The 20,018-nt window shown below is 59.5% G+C and overlaps 1 protein-coding gene across 4 annotated transcripts in view; it reads left to right on the top strand.

The window, feature by feature from the left end:
• STK40 (serine/threonine kinase 40) overlaps positions 1-16,534 on the top strand; it is a 39,982-nt gene extending 23,448 nt beyond the window's left edge. For all 4 annotated transcript variants that reach the window (XM_042948836.1, XM_042948834.1, XM_042948837.1 and 1 more), the window contains 7 exons: positions 1,391-1,618; positions 2,496-2,548; positions 7,897-8,012; positions 11,901-12,045; positions 12,190-12,309; positions 12,747-12,831; positions 14,187-16,534. In XM_042948836.1, the coding sequence (XP_042804770.1) occupies positions 1,391-1,618; positions 2,496-2,548; positions 7,897-8,012; positions 11,901-12,045; positions 12,190-12,309; positions 12,747-12,831; positions 14,187-14,405 (966 nt within the window). In that variant the 3' untranslated portion in view covers positions 14,406-16,534. The remainder of the gene's footprint in view (positions 1-1,390; positions 1,619-2,495; positions 2,549-7,896; positions 8,013-11,900; positions 12,046-12,189; positions 12,310-12,746; positions 12,832-14,186) is intronic.
• Positions 16,535-20,018: the final 3,484 nt, after the last annotated feature.

The raw sequence follows: 20,018 nt of genomic DNA, 5'->3' as shown, positions 1-20,018 counted from the left end.
GTGTTTCTTTAGTGTTTCATCTCTGATAGCTTCCAAAGCTTGGCCCTGCTTTATGTCATCTTGAATAATAGAACCTGCGTGATTAGAACCTTTTCTGGAGTCATCTGTGTGCCAGACACTGCTGGGCCTCTGGGGAAAAGTGAACAAGAGGTGTGATCCGCTCGGAAGGAGAAATGTGGATATTCAGTCCCCAGGGGTTCCCCGGAGGCAAGCGTCAGTCTGCTGGGGATGACACTGAGGGCCTCCCCAAGCTGACAGAGTGAAAGTCCCCGTGTTTTCTGTCTTACTAAATACCTTTTCAGGTTGGGTGCCTGGCTGGCTCAGTTGGTAGAGCATGTAACTCTTGATTTCGGGGTTGTAAGTTCACGCCCCATGCTGGGTGTAGAGATTACTTAAAATTTTAAGGGGCGCCTGGGTGGCTCAGTCAGTTGGGCATCCGACTTCAGCTCAAGTCATGATCTTGCAATTTCGTGGGTTCGAGCCCTGTGTCGGGCTCTGTGCTGACAGCTCAGAGCCTGGAACCTGCTTTGGATTCTGTGGCTCCTTCTCTCTCTACCCCTCCCCCCTTCTCATGTTCTGTCTCTGTCTCTCTCTCTCTCAGAAGAAAATAAACATTAAAGATTTTTTAGAAAATAATAAAAAATAAAATCTTAAGAAAAAAGAAAAAGAGGCACCTTTTCAGCAAGGAAAATGGGCCCAGAACTTGCTATCACATGTTGGTTACAGAACCCACTTCCTGATAGCAGGCATGGGTTGTCTTCCTCTCTCCACAACCTGTGAGGGCAGGGTGCTAGGTCCCTTTGACAGATGAGGCACCAGAGACGGAAAAGTGAGGTGCACTGCCCCGTGTCCCACAGCTGGGACAAGGGGGAGCTGGGGCCTGAGCCCAACCTTACCCACTGTTACCTGGCTGCCCAGGAGTCCCGCTTCCATGCGAAAGCAGTTGTCTTGGAACTGACAGGTGTCCAGAACACCTGACTTCCACCGCCTCGGACCTTGGTCATGGCTGGAATCCCTGGATATGCCATGGAAGGAGGAGTGCCAGGGCCCTGGGTTTGCTGCCTGGACCCTGGGCTCAGAGCTCCCTTTAGCATTACATTCCCAGCCCCGATCCAGACCCTTTGCTTTGACATCAGAGCATGAAACCTGAGCCTGAGCCGCTTTCACCCCAGCCCCTGGCTGGGCTTGGCCCTGGCACACAGGAAGCTGGGCATTACCGAACGGTCTGCTGGTCCAGGCCACCCAGGCCTCGGGCCTCCACCACCCCACACGTGCAGCCTGTTCTAGGCTCTCGCGTGTGTATCTGGCTCCAGAGGAGAGTCCCAAACCCCTGGCCCTGAACCTGCTGGTCTGTGGCCAAGCCCCCGGGTCTGCCCCCTTGCCCCCCCAGGACCGCACCTGTGAAATCGTTGAGGACACAGAATCCAGCCGGATGGTTAAGAAGATGAAGAAGCGCATCTGCCTCGTCCTCGACTGCCTCTGTGCGCATGACCTCAGCGACAAGACCGCCGACCTGATCAACCTGCAGCACTACGTCATCAAGGAGAAGAGGCTCAGCGAGCGGGAGACTGTGGTCATCTTCTACGACGTGGTGCGCGTAGTGGAGGCCCTGCACCAGGTGACAACCTGCCCCGCTGCCTGTCCCTCCTCCTCTGCCCGGCGCGTCCTGGGCCCCAGTGACCGAGAGGCCTCCAGGTCCCCCTGCCGCAGAAGGCCACCCTTGTTGCTGCTGCTCAGCGAAAGCAGCTCTGGTCCCCCCCGCTGCCCCTCCCTCCCGGCCGGGTGCGCTTTCCAGAACATCCAGGCAGAAAGCGGCCGGATGACCTGTGCGCCCAGTGGGGCACAGGGCTGCAGGCCTCAGCCCGTGTTCCTGGGGACGTGCTGCCCGGGCAGCCTGGTGGAGCACATCATAGCAACTCCCCGGCCGCCAAGAGGCGGCCCTGTGGTCTCCCGGCGAAGGCGACAACTGTGAGGTCCCGCTCGGGCAGCCACAGCCTGTCTCTGAGCTTTTCCTAGGGTTGGGGTGTCAGGCACCCCGAGGTCCAGGTGAGGAGAGCCTGGCCTGTCCCGGGCACACAGCTTCTGCAGGCTGAGCCTGCACTGCTTGCTCGCCAGAACCGGAGGGTTCATCTCATAGCGCAGATCCACGCAGGCGCCTGTGGTTTGGTTTTCCAGCGGGCTATTTACTGGAGGCGGAGAGAGGAGTAGTTTTCCCCACTGGCTGCTGCCCAGAGGGGAGAGAGCTGGGGGAGCCGCCCCGGGTGGGGCAGAGACTGCCTGGGTTCACCTATCACCCCATTCCTGCCCACGGTTGTTGAAGCCTTAGGATGGTCCTCACCTGCCTGTGGCTGACAAATCAAGTCATGAGCCTAAAGAGACACATCATAGAGCTTTTTCCTGCCTTCCCCAACTCCTGGAGAGCCCACATCTTAGAGGCTGGATCCAACCATGGCCTTAACCTTCGCATTACAAACCACATGCCTGTTGCTTTCCAGAAAAACATTGTGCACAGAGACCTGAAGCTTGGGAACATGGTGCTCAATAAAAGGTAAGATTCTCTCTTCTTCTTTCTTGATGTAACCTTGGGGTTGGCACGGGCCACACGCTGCAGCTTGCCAGCGCCCTACAGTGCCCCCGTGTTTCTGGCTCAAAACAGCCCACTTCCCCCAGGAATCCCAGGGGGCGGGAGGTGCAGTGTCTGCTTCCTCTGCCGTTTCCCACATGGGAATATGGTGCTTGCTTAGAAGGGGAGTCTGGGGCGCCTGGGTGGCTCAGTCGGTTGAGCATCCGACTTTAGCTCAGGTCATATCTCACGGTGTATGAATTTGAGCCCGCTGCAGGCTCACTGCTGTCAGGGCAGAGCCTCCTTCAGATCCTTCACCCCACTCTCTCTCTACCCCTTCCCCGTGCATGCACTCTCTCTCAGAAACGAATAAACATTAAGAGAAAAAAAAAAGAAGGGGAGTCTTAAAGTCCACAGAAAGGGAGCTCTGAGAAGGGCTCCAGATGTCCTCCTTGGGCCATTCACTGTGCCTCGGGAGTGCTCAGTAAATATACAAAGGGGACACATGAGTTGAAAGAGTGACAGATGAACAAAATGAGGCCTTGTGACAGGTCGGGTTCCCAGGAAAGACTCCAAGGTGTGTGTTCCCGAGGGTTACTAGGAGGTGCGCTCAGGGGAGAGGGTGGGATTGGGCGGGGGGAGACACGGAGCTGTGGTACAGTCACGGCAGGGCTTCAGCCTGGAAAACTCGAGAACCAGAGGGCCCCTCAGATGTCCCACATCGAGGCAAGGGGCCAGCCTGGGCATGAGGGCTGTGGCCCGGGTGGCTTACTTTGGCTAAGGAAGCTTCCCGGGAACAAACGCAGCTCAGTGGTCAGAAGTCACTAGTCCCAGCAGCAGGGAGAGGGTGCTCCCCCTTGGAGGGGGTCTGGGTGGCTCACCCTAGCAGCCTCGGTCAGTCAGCGGCAGAGGGAGATCATACAAGGCCCCTGCGTCAGGCCGTCACCCCCTCAGGCGGAGGGGCCCCAGCCTTGCAGGGGCTCCGGACTTCCAGCAGGCACCACCATGACCGGGAAAGTGTAGGGCTGGGAGGGGCTCCCACCTCCCCTACTCTGCCTGGGCTGGCATCTCACCCTCGTCACCCTCTCACCTCCAGGTGTTGCGGTGGCTCGGGGGGGCTCGCAGATGGCAGGCATCAGTCTCAGGGCAGAAGTGGTGTGTGTGACAATTTGTTCCGTGACGGGGCCACCCACCCAGGCGGGGGTCCATTGCCCCCGTGAAGCATCCAGGACCATGGCAGTCACAGGGGAAGCTGCAGGGAGATGGGCCTCTGGGGAGGAGGCGTGGGGGTACCAGATCCTGCAGTGCCGGCCTGAGATGCCATGGGGAGGATGCTGCGGACAGACACGGTTCCAGAGTCCCCGTGCAATGGGGCACCGACCAGAAAGCACTGGCTGGGGGCCCATGGCGGGGGCGGGGCGGGCAGAGACTCTGGCCGTCTGAGTCAATTCATGAAGGATGAGTAAAGATTGCCAGCTGGAGAAAGTGAAGCAGTGAAAACCTTACCCTGTCATGCTCCACAGGGAGGAGGGAAGGAAACTGAAATCCTAGGGCTGCTCGAACCCTTGCCTGGCCAGGTGGGAGAGTTGGGGAAGCTGTGGAGGAGCCAGACGTAGGGGTCAGGCCTGGCTCAGAGCCCAGCGCCCCCTCTTAGTTACCCGGGAGACCATGGGGATTCATTTGATGATTTGTTATTGACTGATTTGTCCGTGTATTGAGAGGCTGCTGTGGGATCAAGTGCTTCTCTGAGCTTCCGTGTCCTCATCTGTGAAAGTGGAGGTGACCAAACCTCCCTGTAGAGATTGGCCTCAGATGTGGAACTGCCTAACGGGGCCGGGCCCGTCGTAAGTGCACCCCGTGCTAGACAGCCTGCGGCTCACTCCTCCCGCCCCCCCGGGAGACGAGGCCTGCTGGGTGTCGGGTGGCTGGTGGGGGCACCAGTGGCGAGCCCGGCGAGGCCCTGGCCTGCTGTGGGGTGTTGGCCCGGTCACCATCCCACTCTGGACCACAGGCTCACTGCTCACCCAGAGAGGGCACATTTTTGGACCACCTAAGTACGTCTGGCTGCGGAGCCTGCGTCCTCCAGCCTTCCACACGACTGTGCACTGGCTCTAAATGAGCATCCTGAGGGGGTTGTGGGAAGGCGCACTCGGGCTCCTGTGCTGCTACCCACAGCAGTCCTCCAGGCCTCTGTGTGTCCGTGGTGGGTCTGCTTCCCCCGTCACTTCTCCGGGCCCCCTCGCTTCTGGGAGTGTAGTCGGGAGGCCATACCTCTCTTGAATAACGACAGTACAGCTAGAGCAGCTCCTCCACGTATGTGTCTGTCTGTCTGTCTGTCTGGTCTGCACGTGTGTGCGTGCCGGTGTGTGTTTTCCTCGGATTGAGGGGCGCCAGTACCCCGCTCAGAGCCTGTGTCTTGGCTGCATTGCCTTTAATCTAATGATCCCCTTCTCCTGGGTCTTGGGAAGGACAGAGGTTCTGGCCACCTCTCACCTCTCACGGGTGCTCCGGGAGGGGGCGGCGCGCCTGGTGCAGAGGGACCCACTCCGGACGCCACAGCCCGCCCTGTGCGTGTCTGCGGGCACAGCCCGCCCCTCTCGCGTGCACCCTCGCAAAGTCCAAGGCCGACCTGGAGGAGCTCCAGCCCTCGCCTGCCCGTCAGGTCTGGCCCTGACACCAGCTGCAGAGGCAGGGAGCCAGGGAGCCAGGGAGCTGGAGGCCTCTGCTCTGGCAGAATGGAGCGCTCCCAGGGGAGGAAGCGGGGAGAAGTGTTTGCAAGGCAGCTGGAGTGACGAGTTCACCCTGCTTTGGAGAGAAGGCAAGGGTTGGAACCTGAAATCCCCTTTTGGGGTTATATGAGGTCTGCTGTGGGTTCTCTCTCCTTCCTCCTTTCTTTTTGGGTAAGCAAGTTGCACACCAAGTTCCTAGAAAAGGAGAAAAACACTGGTAGCCCGAAGGGTCATAACTAAAGAGTGACTCACACAGAGCAGATCCTGCTGACGCAGAGCTGCCTCCCTTCGCTCCCGCTGCCCTCGCCCCCTCCTGCCAGGATGGGCCTGGGGGGTCTGGGGGCTCCCAGGGATGTGGGCGCCTCCTGCCGACTTGGGTGGTGGGGGCAGGGCAGGGGAGCATGGCCAAGCTTCGGGAGGTCTCAGAGCTGACCGTGTGGCTTCCCGTGGGACAGACTCCAGGCCCTCGGCAGTGTAGGCCGGCTCGGCCCTGCTGCCCGCCGCACAAGGTGTCCTCGGGCCCCACCAGCCTGGCCCACGCAGGGGACATCGAGGCCTGCGGCACAGTCACTGGGAAGCGCAGCCTGCACTGCGCTCCGGGGCCTGTGGTCACAGTGTGGCTCCCCTCACCTGCCGCCTCAGATGGGGTCTTTCCCGGGGTCTCCCATGACCAGTCCCTGCCAGGCGTGCCCACCATCTGAGGAGGAAAGGATAATCCGAGCTGGCAGCTAGCACTCAGATACTAGTCACCACGTCCGGGGCCGCATGCTTTCCCTGGGACTGTCTTCTTGTCACATCCTAACACGGTCCTGGGAAATGGGTGCTAATATTCTGTTTGACAGATGAGGAAACCGAGGTTTGCTTCATCAGAGATTAAATAACGTGCCCAAGGTCTCACAGCCAGGAAATGGCCAAGCTGGGACTGGAACTGGGGAATCTAACTCCCCAGCCCACCAGACGCTGCCCTGAGCGGTCCCTTCCCAGGGCCTCGTGCCTGAGAGATCCCCTGCAGGATGCGTTTCCAGCTGCCATCTGAGCAGAGGGGAAGAACGCAGTGCTTCCTCTCCGTGGGGGCCCTGCCGAAGCGCAGCCCCACGTTCAGGGCAGTGACGTGGGCGGTCCAGAGCTGGAGCAGTCCGCTTCTTGACGTGGTGTCCTTGGCCAGACCCTTGGCCGGCACGCTCAGGCTCTAGCCGCCCCTGGGAGCCACCAGGCAGATTTCTGTGGCATCTGACAGGGCAGGCCTGTATGCAGAGCAAGAGTCGGAGGTTTCTGTTTGGAATGCAGAGGACAGACTAACCTTTGTTTTGTACCAAGCCCTTTGCCAGCAGAATTCCCCGAGATAGCTGAAGGGCCCGCACAGCCTCTTGGTCACAGCTCCCGGGGAATTCCGTGCTCGGGCCCGCACAGCCAATACCTCTGAGCCGACCCGCTCTTCACCCTTGAGACTCATCTGGCAGCCTGAGGACCCCTGGGGGCTGCCCTTCCTGCCATCCTCCAACTTCTCCGCCTAGCCACCGACATGGAGCCCTCTGTGGGGGGCGAGGCGCCCTGCGTCACTGGCCCTCCCCTGCCTACCTGCCCACCCCCACCCCCACAGCCAAGGTGTGGAGTAAGGCGTCCTCCCTGGGCCACTTGCTTCTGTGCACATTGCGAGCTTCATGAAAGGATCAGAGCCCTAAGCTCCTCTCACTCATGATTCCCAGATAGGGGGTTCTGTGGTCTTCTAGGTCAGAGGAGGGTCTGAAGCACAAGACAAGGGGTGAGTTAGCTTTGATGGAACTGAAGGGAAATTCAGGGGCAGGGCACTGGTCAGGGACACATGGGTACCAACTGGTGTCAGTCCAGAGTACAGGCTCTGGAGCCAGACAGACCAAGGCTTGGATCCTGCTCTCTAGCCGTGTGACCCTGGGCCAGCCCCTTTATTACTCTGTGCCTGAACTGCATCATCTGTGAAAATGGGACAGAGAGAAAGTCTCCCTCATAGGCTTTTATGAGGGGTGACTGCAAACAGTCCACAGCAGACACGCAAGCCAGGGCCTGCACCTGCTGAGTACTCCACAAGCATTAGTTTTAGTACTGCCTGTGATGCTGATTGACAATGACAAGGGTGATGACCAAAGGGATCAGCAAAAGGGAACAAAGCCGGCACCATGGGTGGATTCCAGAGCCCTGCTGGACTTACTTTCCTTTGTGTATAAATGAGGGAGCTGAACTAAACCTCTGGTCATTCCAAACCAGATGTCACGTGAGGTTGTTTTGAGAAATCTCTGAAATTGTTCCGAGTCCTAAACTGTAGCCCCCAGGCTCAGCCGGGACAGTGGTTCCCGGGAGTACTTCTGGAGCACTCACCTGGTCAGAGCAACTCATTCCTGTGACCTCAGATGCCCAGGGGACAGCTCAGGTGGTGACAACCAAGGGCAGCTGGCTGGTGTCAGCACCCCCGATGGCACCGCTCACACAGCCGTAGGAAGGCGGTGGGGGCCAGGGGAGCAGAAGAAGATGTGGGTGTGATTCCTTTGTTCCCCAGATGAGAGGTGGGGCAGCCGGGCGCCCGCGGGTACAGACACGGAGGTTTGTTCATTCTCTGCCCCTCTCTCCCAGGACGCATCGGATAACCATCACCAACTTCTGCCTCGGGAAGCATCTTGTGAGCGAGGGGGACCTGCTGAAGGACCAGCGGGGGAGCCCCGCCTACATCAGCCCAGATGTGCTCAGCGGTACGTGCGGTGTGCCAGGCAGCGGGCCCCGAGGCCCCCACCCAGCCAGGGTGTGCAGCAGTTGGTTCCTTCAGCCGGGCGGGTCTGTGGGCAGGCCTGCGCTAGGTGCGCTAGGTGCCGGGGCTTCGGTGGCGGTCCAGACCAGTACTGTCCCTCTGTGTGCAAAACTTGGGGCCTTATGGGAGAGGAAGATGGTGACCCTCACGCCGGTGCCTGGTTAATTATTCTCTGAGATCAGTGCTTGGAAGGAATGAAACATATTTCTGTGAGTGTGAACAATGGGTACTTGAAGGACTTTCCTGAGGAAGTGACATTGGAGCTGTGATTGGAAGGATACAGAAGCACTCGAGGGGGTGTGACTGGGCAGAGGAGCACAGAGCAAAGCTGGAGGGCCGTGTGGCTGCTGCTCCGAGAGGGAGGGGGGTGGGCCAGACTAGCAGGGCCTGAGCGAGAACATCATCCCCTATTTCAAGTGTAAAAGGCAGCCATTGAGCAGGTCTTTACCCTGTGCCACCGTGAGTTTGCATTTCAAAGACATCTTTCCCTTTGTTCTGTCCCTGCCTTAGTTGGGTTGGCTCTTCATTTGTTCCTTCCTTCCTTCCTTCCTTCCTTCCTTCCTTCCTTCCGCCCGTATTTACCAAGGGCCTACCCCGTAGAAGGCCCTGTTCTAGACACTTCAGATACAACACTGAACAGGCAGACAGACATCCCTGCTGCCATGGATGGTGAGCTGACTTTCTGATGGGGCTGAGACAGATAACACACAAAATGAAAAAGCCAACTGTGTACTGACTGCCTCCTGATCGTATTGCTAAGCGCTAGGCGCTATGCCGAGCACACGACACACATTATCTGTTTAGAGCCACACAGCTACCCCGTGAGGAAAATATTCCAAGTCCTTTTTTTACAGATGAGCAAAGGCTAGGAGAGATCAAATCTCTTGCCCAAAATCAGAGCTAATGGTAAACGGGAGAACTGAGGCTCCAGCCCGGGGCCGCCTCCTGCCCAAGCCCATGTCCGACTGGGCTTTCTTTCCTTTCCCCTGCGTCCTTTGCCACATCGCGTCTCTGAACCTTAGGGAACCAAGGGCTCCACCTCAGTTCCCATCCATTCCACACGGAGCTTCCGAGGTTGCCTCCGGGGCCGTCATGCCCGGCACGCACGCACGTACCCCTCCTCGCGGTGACAGAGCTGCCCCTTCCCAGGCCATCACATCCTTGCGGGGAGCAGGCTGCCGTAACCCGCCAGAGCATTTGCAACACCTTGGAGGCCTCCCCCAGCTGAGGCCTCTGCTGCAATGCCAGGCCTCTCCTGGGCAGCGCTGCCACTCTCCAGGACCTCGGGCTTTGGGTTGGAGTCACTGTGGCCCTGCTAGAGGGATCCAGGCACCACAGGTGCACCCCAACTCCCTGGGGACCGGCCCAGCCCGGACGCCCTCCACGAGACTCCCCAGCTCATCCCTGTGGGTGGCAGAGCCAGGATGATGAACCGGGCCTGTGACGTGGGGCCTGTGACCGTGTGGGCTGGGGGCAGAAGGGGCCCCCAGAAGGGGCAAGAGGCCCTTGGTCAGGCCTGCTCAGCGATGCCAGGCTAGCGTGTGCAGATACTGCCTGTAGCTGCCGGTGGCCTGTCTCTGGCCCTTCCAGATTCATGCCAGTCTTGGAGGATAAAACAGGAGCCCAGTGCTTCAGAGAGAGCCTGGACCAGAGACCAGAGACCCGGCCTTCAGCCCCCTTCTCCTCGTGGGTTAAAAGCAGAACGCATCGCCGCCTCCCCTCCCCGTGTGGTTAAGAGGATGGAGCAGAAAGATTAGTTACTTTCATGTCCTGCCCTCTGGGCTCAGTGCCGAGGTCAAGGTCGGCCACTTCTCTTCTTCTGTGTGCGGAACGTAGCCTCAGGCATCGGGCCTGGAGCTGTGAAAGGGCAAACATGACCTTGCCAGCGTAGAGTTTATAGTCTGGTTAATAGCTGCGTGATGTTGGAAAAGTTACTGACTTCTCTGGGCCCCAACTGCACATCTGTCTATAAACCAGGGATGGCAATAGCCCCTACTTCATAAGGTCCTGTGGGATCAAATCAGGCCTTTAACCTGCCGTCTGGCTAATGAACATTGGCTGCAATTATCATTACAAAAGGAAGGCTTGAAGTTCAGCGTTCCCTCAAAAGCGAAGCTCAGGGAAAGGTTGCCTGCCCAGGCAGGGCTCCCGGGAGAGCTTGTCTGCTGGAGGGGGCCTTCCATCCCCCATCCAGGTCCGGGCAGACGTCCTGGGGCTCAGGCTGAGGGAGCCCACACTGCCCCGGCCGCGGTGCCCCTGCATCCTCGGCCCCCGATTCTTTCATGGGCGTCCCGGCAGGAGCCACCTGCGGCTGCTGCAGGACAAGCCGGTGCCTTTTTTGGAGCCATACTAAGAGTAGTAGCACAGACGGACTCTGTTGGTGACCCCACATGGTGGAGCAGGGTCCAGAAAGGGGCTGCCCTTGAGTTGACCGTGGGGTCAACCGCACAAGGTCACCCAGGCTGCTCTTTGGCAGGGCCGGGGTGACACAGCCTTGGAGAAAGCGTGGCAGAGGCTCATCCCCACAAAACTGCCTGCCGCACCAGCCAGGGCAAAGAGATGCTCACTCCCCATGTGGCCCTGTGAGGCCGGCTTCCTGTCCCATTTTGCAGACAAAGGAACAGACTAGATGAAGGAGGCCCGTGGAACAACACTTGTGTGCACAGGTGCCATAGACGCCCATTGGTTAAGCCGCTTGACCCTCAGCGGGCCTGGAGAGACCTTCAGAACCAGTATCTCCCATCCCAAAGGTGTCTGTGGCCACCCAGGCAACTTCAGGACCATCCAGGGATCCTGGATGTCCAGGCGCTGCCTGGTACCCAGGAGGTGACACTGAGGCGCCTGGCAGCATTTCTTCCATGCCCTTGGGGGGCTGAGTCACATTCTGGGGTCGGGGCTGCCGCCGAGTCAGCTGCTGTGCCAAGCAGAATGCTGTCCAAGGACCAGGCGGGCGGGGAACTTTGAAAGGCCTCGGTTCTGTTTTGTTTGCGGGAACAGGTCAGGCAGTGACTGGCACGGGAGGAGCTTGAGCACAGGTGGGTGCGTGGATGGCTTGCCCCGAAAGAGGGAGTAGCAGGGCTTCTGTGGCCGGTCGTGTGGCCTTGGACAAGTGACATTCCCGTGCCTCGTTCTGGAAAAATAGAGACAATATCTAATTCATGGAGTTTGATGGAGGCATAATGAAATAAAAGTGTCTCTTCCAATGCTGTTACAACGTGGATGCTCAGTTAAATGTCTGCTCCCTTCTATTTTGCAGGGACGGAAACTAGCACAGAGAGTTAACTAGATATTCATTCCTTTAGCAAAATATTTGGGTCCGTGCTAGGCACCGGGGCTCAGCGGTGAGCCAAGCAGAGAGGCGCCTGCATCTGAGAACTTACCTCCTTCTAGTGGGGAAGACGACAGAGGGGATCCTTACAGATTGGGCTAAGTGCTTTGGGGTGAGGGGATAGTGATTGGGGTGGGATGGCTAACTGGTCCCGAACCGGGTAGCTCTTTGTTCTACACACACTACTGGCCACCTGCTCTGCGAGCTGCTTTGCTGGGTGCTGGGGCCACAGACCCAGGCCCAGCCCCCAGGAGCTCGCAGCCTGGCAGAGCAGGGCCGGTGTGCAGGTGGGTGGCCTTCGCAAGGCCCAATGTAATCCCTTCTCTTCCGGGAGTCGCTCCAAGGTGGGGCATCAGCCTGCGTGGAGGTAGAGGGAGAGAGTGACAAGGTAGAGGGGTCCCATGGGTGGGATTTCAGGCAGGTGGCTGGTAGGCTGAGGGAATCCCAGCACTTAGCTCTTCCCCGGCTGTGGGCTGAGCGTGTGCGTGTCCATGTGCCCCACAGGCCGGCCGTACCGGGGCAAGCCAAGCGACATGTGGGCCCTGGGCGTGGTGCTCTTCACCATGCTTTACGGCCAGTTCCCCTTCTACGACAGCATCCCACAGGAGCTCTTCCGTAAGATCAAGGCCGCCGAGTACACCATCCCTGAGTGAGTCCTGCTCCCTGGGGAGGGGAGGGAGGCCCAGCCCTCAGGCTTGAGGGACGGAAACAACAAAGTGAGATTTGGAGTCGTGGGTCACAGAGACCCAGCACCAGCCTGCACCGCCTGAGCCCTCTCCCTCTGCCACATCAGGGACGGGCGGGTTTCTGAGAACACCGTGTGTCTCATCCGGAAACTGCTGGTCCTTGACCCCCAGCAGCGCCTCGCCGCGGCCGATGTCCTGGAGGCCCTCAGTGCCATCATCGCATCGTGGTAAGCGGGCAGGTGCTGGGCCAGGTGGAAGGCTGGGTTCTGCCCCGCCTTAGGCACTGCCCATCCCGTTCGGAAAAGCAGCCTAAGGTTGAGCCTGCTTCTTTGCCAGACAGAGTCAGGTTTCCAGATTTTCCCCATGGGCAAGATTGGAAGTGTGCCGGCAGAACTCAGGGTCAAGCATCTCCTGCATGCCAGTTAATGCCAACTGTGGGATTGGCATTATCTGACAGCCTGTGAGGTAGAGATGTCCCCCATTATTGGATGAGAAAACTGAGGCTTGGGAACAGGTCATTCATGTCAAGAATTTGCCGAGCTGTGATCCCCCCAGGTCTGTCTCAGAGCAGTGGGGACCTGGCCTGTCTGGGCTCCGGCCAGCGGGCCTGGGGAGCAGGGGCCAGGGCTGCCCGCGGCCAGCCCGACTCGTCTGTCCCCTGCAGGCAGTCCTTGTCATCTCTGAGCGGGCCTTTGCAAGTGGTTCCTGACATCGACGACCAGATGAGCAATGCAGACAGCTCCCAGGAGGTGAGTCGGGAAGGCCAGATGGGCCATTACCCAGTCCCAAGGGACCAGCGTCCCGGGAGGACAGGCATGGCCGGGGCAGAGATGGCAGCTCCCGGCAGGCCACAAGGCCGCCGTGGCCTCAGCCTCATCCTTTGACGTAGGAAAGGGACACTTAGGTCCTCGGTCTGAGCTGCCTGGGGCCTGCCTTGCATCCGGCTCGGTTGGCAGCCGTGCAAGAGCGCCGTGGGGCAGTGGAGGTGGGGGCCCCGCCTGGCCCTCTCTCAGCTTCCTCTTGCTGCCCAAGCCCTGGCCCTGCTGTGTGCTGGCCCTTTAAACAGCCACATTTCTCTGCCTCTGACTCACAGAGTCTCTCTCTCTCTCAGCCTTTCTGCTCTTCCCTTTCCAGATGATTCATTTTCTCCCAGTTTTCTCTCATTTCCTGCTCCCTGCAATGGAGAAAGTGCCGGGCCTGGGGTGGGGGCAGAAACCAGGGCCTTTGACAGCCGCTGGCAGGTGATCTTAGGATGCCCCCTGGAGGGCAGGGCTCGGTGAGGCCTGGGAGGGCTGCCGTAAGGCCCCTCCCCCTCCCCCCCCACCCATCCACCGCAGGAGGAGCCTCCTGGGACTGCACCAGAGACCACTGACCCTTGAGAAGAGAGTTGCAGGCCCTGCCCTGCCTAGGTGCCACCGCCCCCAGTGCATTCCAGTGGGTCCTCCCCACAGGCCTGGGCGGCCCGTGTCCTTATCCTCCTTTCACGAAAGAGGAAACTGAGGTTCAGAGAGGTGAACTAATCTTCCCAGTCACACAGCTCAGAAGTAGTGGAGCTAAGACTTGACCCCAAGTTCCAGTCCAGAGCCCTGCCCTCCCCGTGTGATGACCAGCATGGGGACAGACCACTTTGGTTTGCTACCGTCTGCCTGGGTGCTCCAGGCTCACCCAGGTGGTGAGCCCCCAGCACCAGACCCCTCTTAGCACTTGACTTGTATGGGCCCCCCACCCCCCCGGCCTCTCGAGACCGCCTCTGAGGGGGGACTCCTGCCCCTCTTCACAGCTGAGGAAAGTAATGCGACCTCTCCCAAGGTCAGTGGGTTAGGATCGGGGTGGGGGGAAGGGATCCGGCTCACGCCCCAGCCCTGTGCTTCAGCTGGGGCGACCCCCAGGACGGCCAGCAGGCTAGGTCCAGGCTGGGTGGAGGGCTTCGGGGACCCAAACTGCGGGCCACCCAGCCAGACGCGGTCCAAGGGGCTGCTGCCTGGGGAGGGCAGCCTCTGGAGCCGAGTCACCTAACACAGGCTCCCTGCTCTTCTCTCCCCCTCCACCTCTCTCTCTCTCTCTCTTTCTCTCTCTCTCTCTGTGTCTCTGTCTCTGCCCAAAGGCGAAGGTGACCGAGGAGTGCTCCCAGTATGAGTTTGAGAACTACATGCGGCAGCAGCTGCTGCTGGCCGAGGAGAAGAGCTCCGTACACGAGGCCCGGAGCTGGGTGCCCAAGCGGCAGTTCGGCAGCGTGCCCCCCGTGCGGCGGCTGGGCCACGACGCGCAGCCCATGAACCCCTTGGACGCGGCCATCCTGGCGCAGCGCTACCTGCGCAAGTAGCCCCCTCGGGCAGGGCGCCAGCACCACCCGCCAACCTCTTCCCGGCCCCCCCAGCCCCCCGGCAGGCGGCCCGAACTCTCTCCCAGGCCGCGGCGGGGACGGGGCAGGGACAGCGCAGGTCACACAGGGGGTCAGCAGAGGTACCACGAAGCTACCTTGGGAATGATTGCTTGATTGTTTGGTTTTTTAATCTGAGAAGCCTAGATAACTAATCTGCTTTTAATCATGACGTTTTAATCTACCTCTGGCTCTTTAACCATGCTGTCTCTGGACTGAGTGAGAGGGAGGAGGAGGGAGCCCGCCCACCGCCCAGCGGCCAGGCCGGGGCGGCTGTCCCCCTACAGACAAATAAGCTGAAGGCGCAGCTCGCTGCTGGCTCCCAAAACGAACGCCCACTCCCCACCGCCCTCCCCCGGCCCCCCCACCCCCAGTCTGTTTCCATCCCTCCCCTCTGACCCCAGGCCCCTCAGTCCAAGCTTTGGAAAACCTTCACCTCATCTTAAGCAGAATTCAGATATATTTATTTTTGTACTGAAATCAACTTCTCTCCCATCTCTAGGTGGCTCCGCCCATGGCCACTCCCTGCCCCACCCCCACCCCCCCCCCCACCCGGCTGGACAGCAGGGAGTCCACCGCCCACAGATGGGCCCCCTCCTCATCCCCCAGGCTCAGAAGCCCCTTCTTGCCGGCCCCCCCCACCTCCAGCCCACCGGTCCCTCCTGTTTCTGGTGATGGGGAGGCCTTTCTAGACTTGGTTCTCTTTCTCCCATCTCAGTAGCTTCTCTGAGGTGCTGTACACCCTCGCGTTAACCCTGGTTTCCTTCTGCACCCCTCACTGTGGTACCGAGGTGACGTTGACAGATGTGAAAGGGGTGCCTGGTGGTCGGGCGGGGAGGGGCGTGCCGGGCTGGCCGTGGACAGACGGGCCCTGCCCGCACGCCCTCTTGCTCCCCACACCCCTCTGTGTTCGCGGAGCGGTGGGGACATCTCCCCTCCTGTTCTTGCCCCATAACGGATGGGGTGTCTCTCCCAGCAGACCCTGGCCAGGCCCCTTCATGTGGGCCGTGGGGCTTGTGGGGAGAGCTGCAGGGCCTGGGGGTCTGCCTGGCTTGAGAACAGGCCTGTTGCCCTTTTTGAGCCGAGATTTTGAAGTGGATGCCCGTCTTGCCAGAACACTGTTCTCACCAGAATGTCCTTCCCTCCCGCTCTCCCTCACTGGACTTGGCCTTGCCCAGGGCCAAGCAAAGACCCCTCCTCTGGCCTACCCCCTCCAGGCACCCCCGGAAAGGCTGAGTGTGCACTTCCAGGCAGCCCTGGGCCCCTCAGGTCCTTCCTGTCTGTTCTCGTTCCCCAATGGGGAGGTGACCGCGGCCTGTGTGACCTTGTTTCCCAGAGTGTGAGCCGCCCCCCCCCCCCAAAAAGCTGACTCACTGTGAGTGACTTGGGCAAGTTCCCAAACCTCCTTGTGCCTCAGTTTCCCCATCTGGAAAAAATGGGGCCACCTCTTGCCAGCAGTAGCAGGGCCGCCCATGCCCCTTCCTCCCCATGCCCCCATCCCAGCACTTGGGCGCCTCATGCCTCTGCCTCAGTGGGTCTGTGGGAGCCCGCCTGAGCCCAGCACTTACTCCCCCTGAGCACGAAGCCCTGCCTCTATCGGCTGGCCAGCGGCTGAGAGCCAGGGCGTTGTGCTGCAGGGGCAGGGGATGTCCTCTTTTCTATATTTATTTCAAAAAGTCTCCCAAGGGAGCAGAAATGCAGTCTGGCCTAGGGCTCCCAGTCCCTGGGACTGTCCTCCTGTGAGGGTCTCAGCCGGGCCCCTGCCCAGACCCTCCGGGCCTTCTGGCCACGTGCCGGCTCTCCCCTCCTTTTCAAAGCAATACCCTCCGGGTCTGCAGGGCCTTATCAGACCGGCTGGGCCTCTGGGTCAGCCCACGTGTCTGATTGGGTTTGTGTCAAAGCAAACGGGAGGAGGCTGGGCCAGCCCTCACTGGGCGTCACACAAGGGGAGGTCCTGTCGTAAAGACACAAAACAAAACAGAAAAAGTCACAAAAAAGTTTGTATAAAGACATATTTTTGTACTACACGGGGACTCTTCCTGCATGTCAGCAATAAAACTTCCTGACCTGGAGCCGGTGTGGCCTGTACCGTCTGCTGTTCTTGCCCTTCTCACCTGTGTGTCTGTGCTCCCCCCCCCCCCCCCCCCCCCCCCCCGCCCCCAGCCAGGCAGCGCGGGCTTCCTGCAGCTCTGCCCCCCCCCCCTCCAACCCAGGACAACACCCCTACCCCCAGTCGCCCAACCAGCGCCACCGCCTGGATGGGGGACCGGAACTCCCCAGGCGGTCTCCCACCCACTAGTGCGCACCCCCACCGAGTGCCCCAGGGTGCTCTCCCTGCTTGGCCTGCTCAGCCCTGGACCGGTGCAGGCAGGAGGCAGCCCGGAGCGGCCGCTCACAGAGTAGTGATGTGGGAGCGACCACCTGGGGTCGGGGGGACCTGGCCAGCCAGACTGCCCATGCGCCCACAGGCCCATCCAGGGCAACTGGGGTAAGAAGGGCCAGGCAGGCCTTTTCCTGCACTGCCCTCCCCCCTCGCTCCCTTCCATAGGAAGCCACGGGGCTTCCTTCCTTCCTTTCTTTCCTTCCTTCCTTTGTCTGAATTTAGACTTTGCGGATGGAGCACGGAGCGGTGACGCTGGAGGTAGGCCGGCCCCTCCCTCCGCACACCACAGTGCCCCGGAAGACGCATTTCTATGTTGGGGAACCCACACAGAAGAGGAGCAGAGCTCCACGCCGAGGAGCCCCCTCCCAGTCAAGCATCCACACGGCAAGAGTGAGAAGGCCCTGGGTCTCTACAGGTACTCAGAGCCGCCTCCGGCCCCTCGCCCCTACCCTCCACCACGCCCACCCGGCAGCCAAGTGGCCCCCACCTCCCTGGTCACTCCCAAGTCTACACACATTTCCCCCGTCTCACCTGACCCGTAACTTGGCTGTCGAGCTGTCCCGATGCTCGGCCAGAAGGCACGCCCGCCCCCAGCGCGCCATTGCCGCACTCTGGCTCTGCCGGCGGCTGCGCCTGGGCCTCGTCCCCATGTCCGCCTCCTTTCTGTCCCCCCACCTGATCAGCCCCAGTTCCGTGAACAGGTGTCTCCTGCGCACACGCATGGATCCGGCTTTCCACTCACCGACACAGGCAGGGACTCTGTTTTGCTGACTAGCGTGTCCCCCGCACCTAGAACTGGCTTGGCGTGCAGCTCGCGCACCAGAACTGTTGGTTCGTTGATCTAAACTTATCAGATGGCTCCTCCGTTTTTATTGTGAGCCCTGGAAGCCACGGAAGGGGAAGGTACCAGAAAGGTGGGGGGGGGGGGGGGGGGGGGGCGGGGCGATCAACAGCCTCCTCTGCTCCTGAGAAGTCCAACAAGAACTGAGCAGTTTCTATCAGCTTTAGTTACCTCGCGGTCTCCAGCGTATCAGGGAAGGCAGACTGGAGCTGCCCAGCTCTCTGAGATGGGGAAAGGAGGGAATGGAGTCTCGGTGGCTCAGTTGCTCAGGTTCCAAAACCAACCTTGCCTTGACTTCTTGCCCCTCCTGCAGTCCTAACCCACTGCTAATCCTGTCACCAGCCAGGCAGAATCTGACCACTTCTCCCAGCCCCTCCTGTTGCTTCCTGCTCTCCCCGCTCCCACCCTGCCCCTACAACAGCCCAAGGGCCACACGGCAGCCAGAATGAGCCTTTGGGAAGTCCGATTTTGTCCCCCTCCTGCTGACACCTCTGATGGCTTCCATCCCACGCAGGATAACATCCAGATGTCTGTCTGTGTCTTAGAGAGCTCCACACCACAGGGCTCTACACCTGGCCTCCCTCTGACTTGTGGGCCCCCCACCCCTCCTCACTCCCTGTGCCAGCCACACTGGGCTCCTTGCTGATCCCAAAGGAGGGTTCCACCTCAGGGCCTTCGTATAGGCTATTACTTCTGGAAGCCTCTTGCCCCAGATACTTACATGGCTCCTTCCCTGGCTTCCCTCTGCTCAAAATGTCACCTCCTCAGAGAGGCTGTTCCTGAACATGTGGCCTTCTCTAACCCCTCACCCTGCTCTGTGTTCCTCCACTGGGCTTATCACAGCCTCATATCAGATCCTGTATCAGATTATTAGTTATATCTGTCTTCCCTCCTCAAACGCTGAGCTCCATGAGGGCAGGACTCCTTGCTGTGCATCTGTGTGGGGGCGAGGGAGTTGGGGGGAGCTTATCAGAATGACAGGGGTGCTGCTGGCATTTGGGGGGGGGTGCGGAGACAGCCCCACAAGGCAGGCAGATTCCACATCCTGCACGACATGAGTGAAAAGTTGTTTACAATGACCAGAGCCAAGAATCTAACTCCCTCTTAAACATAAACACAAAGGACTGGCAGACACATAACATACACTGAATCTTCTGGGAATGCAACCCCTGTGTAAAAGTGGAGGAAATCGGTACTCGGTCTTGTTCAGAACTTTACCAAGAGCCCTTCACCGTTTCCGTGACACCACCGCAATGTCCCAGTGCCTCAGAGCTGTCACCTGACTGGCAATTGACCCCGTCACAAACACAGATCATTACCTTTCGTTTATATTACGTTGTATTTTTAATTAGATGTGGAGGTGGGTATATTAGCCATAAGTTTCGTTTCAGGGGCATAAAAGCAGCAACATAAAGTATTGTGAAAAGGCGGCTTTGGGTCTGACTGGGTGGAGAACCGTGACCTAAAACGGCCCCGTGGAAGGCTGGTGGGGAGCTTGGGCTCCGAAGTTCACGTCCAGACCCCACCCCTGACAGCCACATGACCAGACACACGTGCTTGACCTGAGCCTCACTTTCCTCCTCTGTACAATGGGAGTCATGCTACAAACTACACAGGGTTACTGGGGGATCTGAAGGTGAAATGTGCACATAGCACTTCGCTAAGTACCAGCTACCGGGAGGGCACTCGTACCCGTAACTGTTACTGTTCATTGTGCAAACTCCACTGTGCCCTCTGCCCAGCAGCTGTCCCAGGGCTAAAGGGCGTTCAGAGGGCTGGGCAGGTTTAAGGAAGCCATCGGTTGGTCACCTTCTCTCCTCCGTCTGAGACCCAATCAGCTCCTGAACCCCTCAGTGGGGAGGCCCCAGTGTCAGGAATAGAGCTGCTGAGGCCAATCCCCAGCTCGGCCACTGGGGAAGGGGGCAGGGTCGTGTCCTGCGTGGGGCTTTGAAAACGCCAGCCCCCCTGAGATCCCTCCCACAGGTCTGTTTCTCTCGGTCCCCTGACCTCCCATCAAGACCTGTCTTGGGGCACCTGGGTGGCTCAGTCAGTTAAGCATCCGACTCTCGATTTCAGTCGGCTCAGGTTATGATGTCACAGATCCGGGAGCTCGAGCCCCGTGTCAGGCTCTGTGCTAACAGTGAGGAGCCTGCAAGGGATTCTCTCTCTCCCCCTCTCTCTGCCCCTTCTGTGTGCACACCCGTGCTCTCTCTTTCTCTGTCAAAATAAACATGAAAAAAAAAGACCTGTCTTTCCTGTGTTTCATCTTAGGATCACTCTCTGTGCCTCCCAAGGTGACAAATCTCAAGTCTCACAGGCTGACAGGAAAGCG

The sequence above is a fragment of the Panthera leo genome, chromosome C1 (genome assembly GCF_018350215.1).
Source record: "Panthera leo isolate Ple1 chromosome C1, P.leo_Ple1_pat1.1, whole genome shotgun sequence".
Lineage (NCBI taxonomy): Eukaryota > Metazoa > Chordata > Mammalia > Carnivora > Felidae > Panthera > Panthera leo.
The sequence above is the reverse complement of the archived record's forward strand: the minus strand, read 5'-3'. Positions and strand labels throughout refer to the sequence as shown.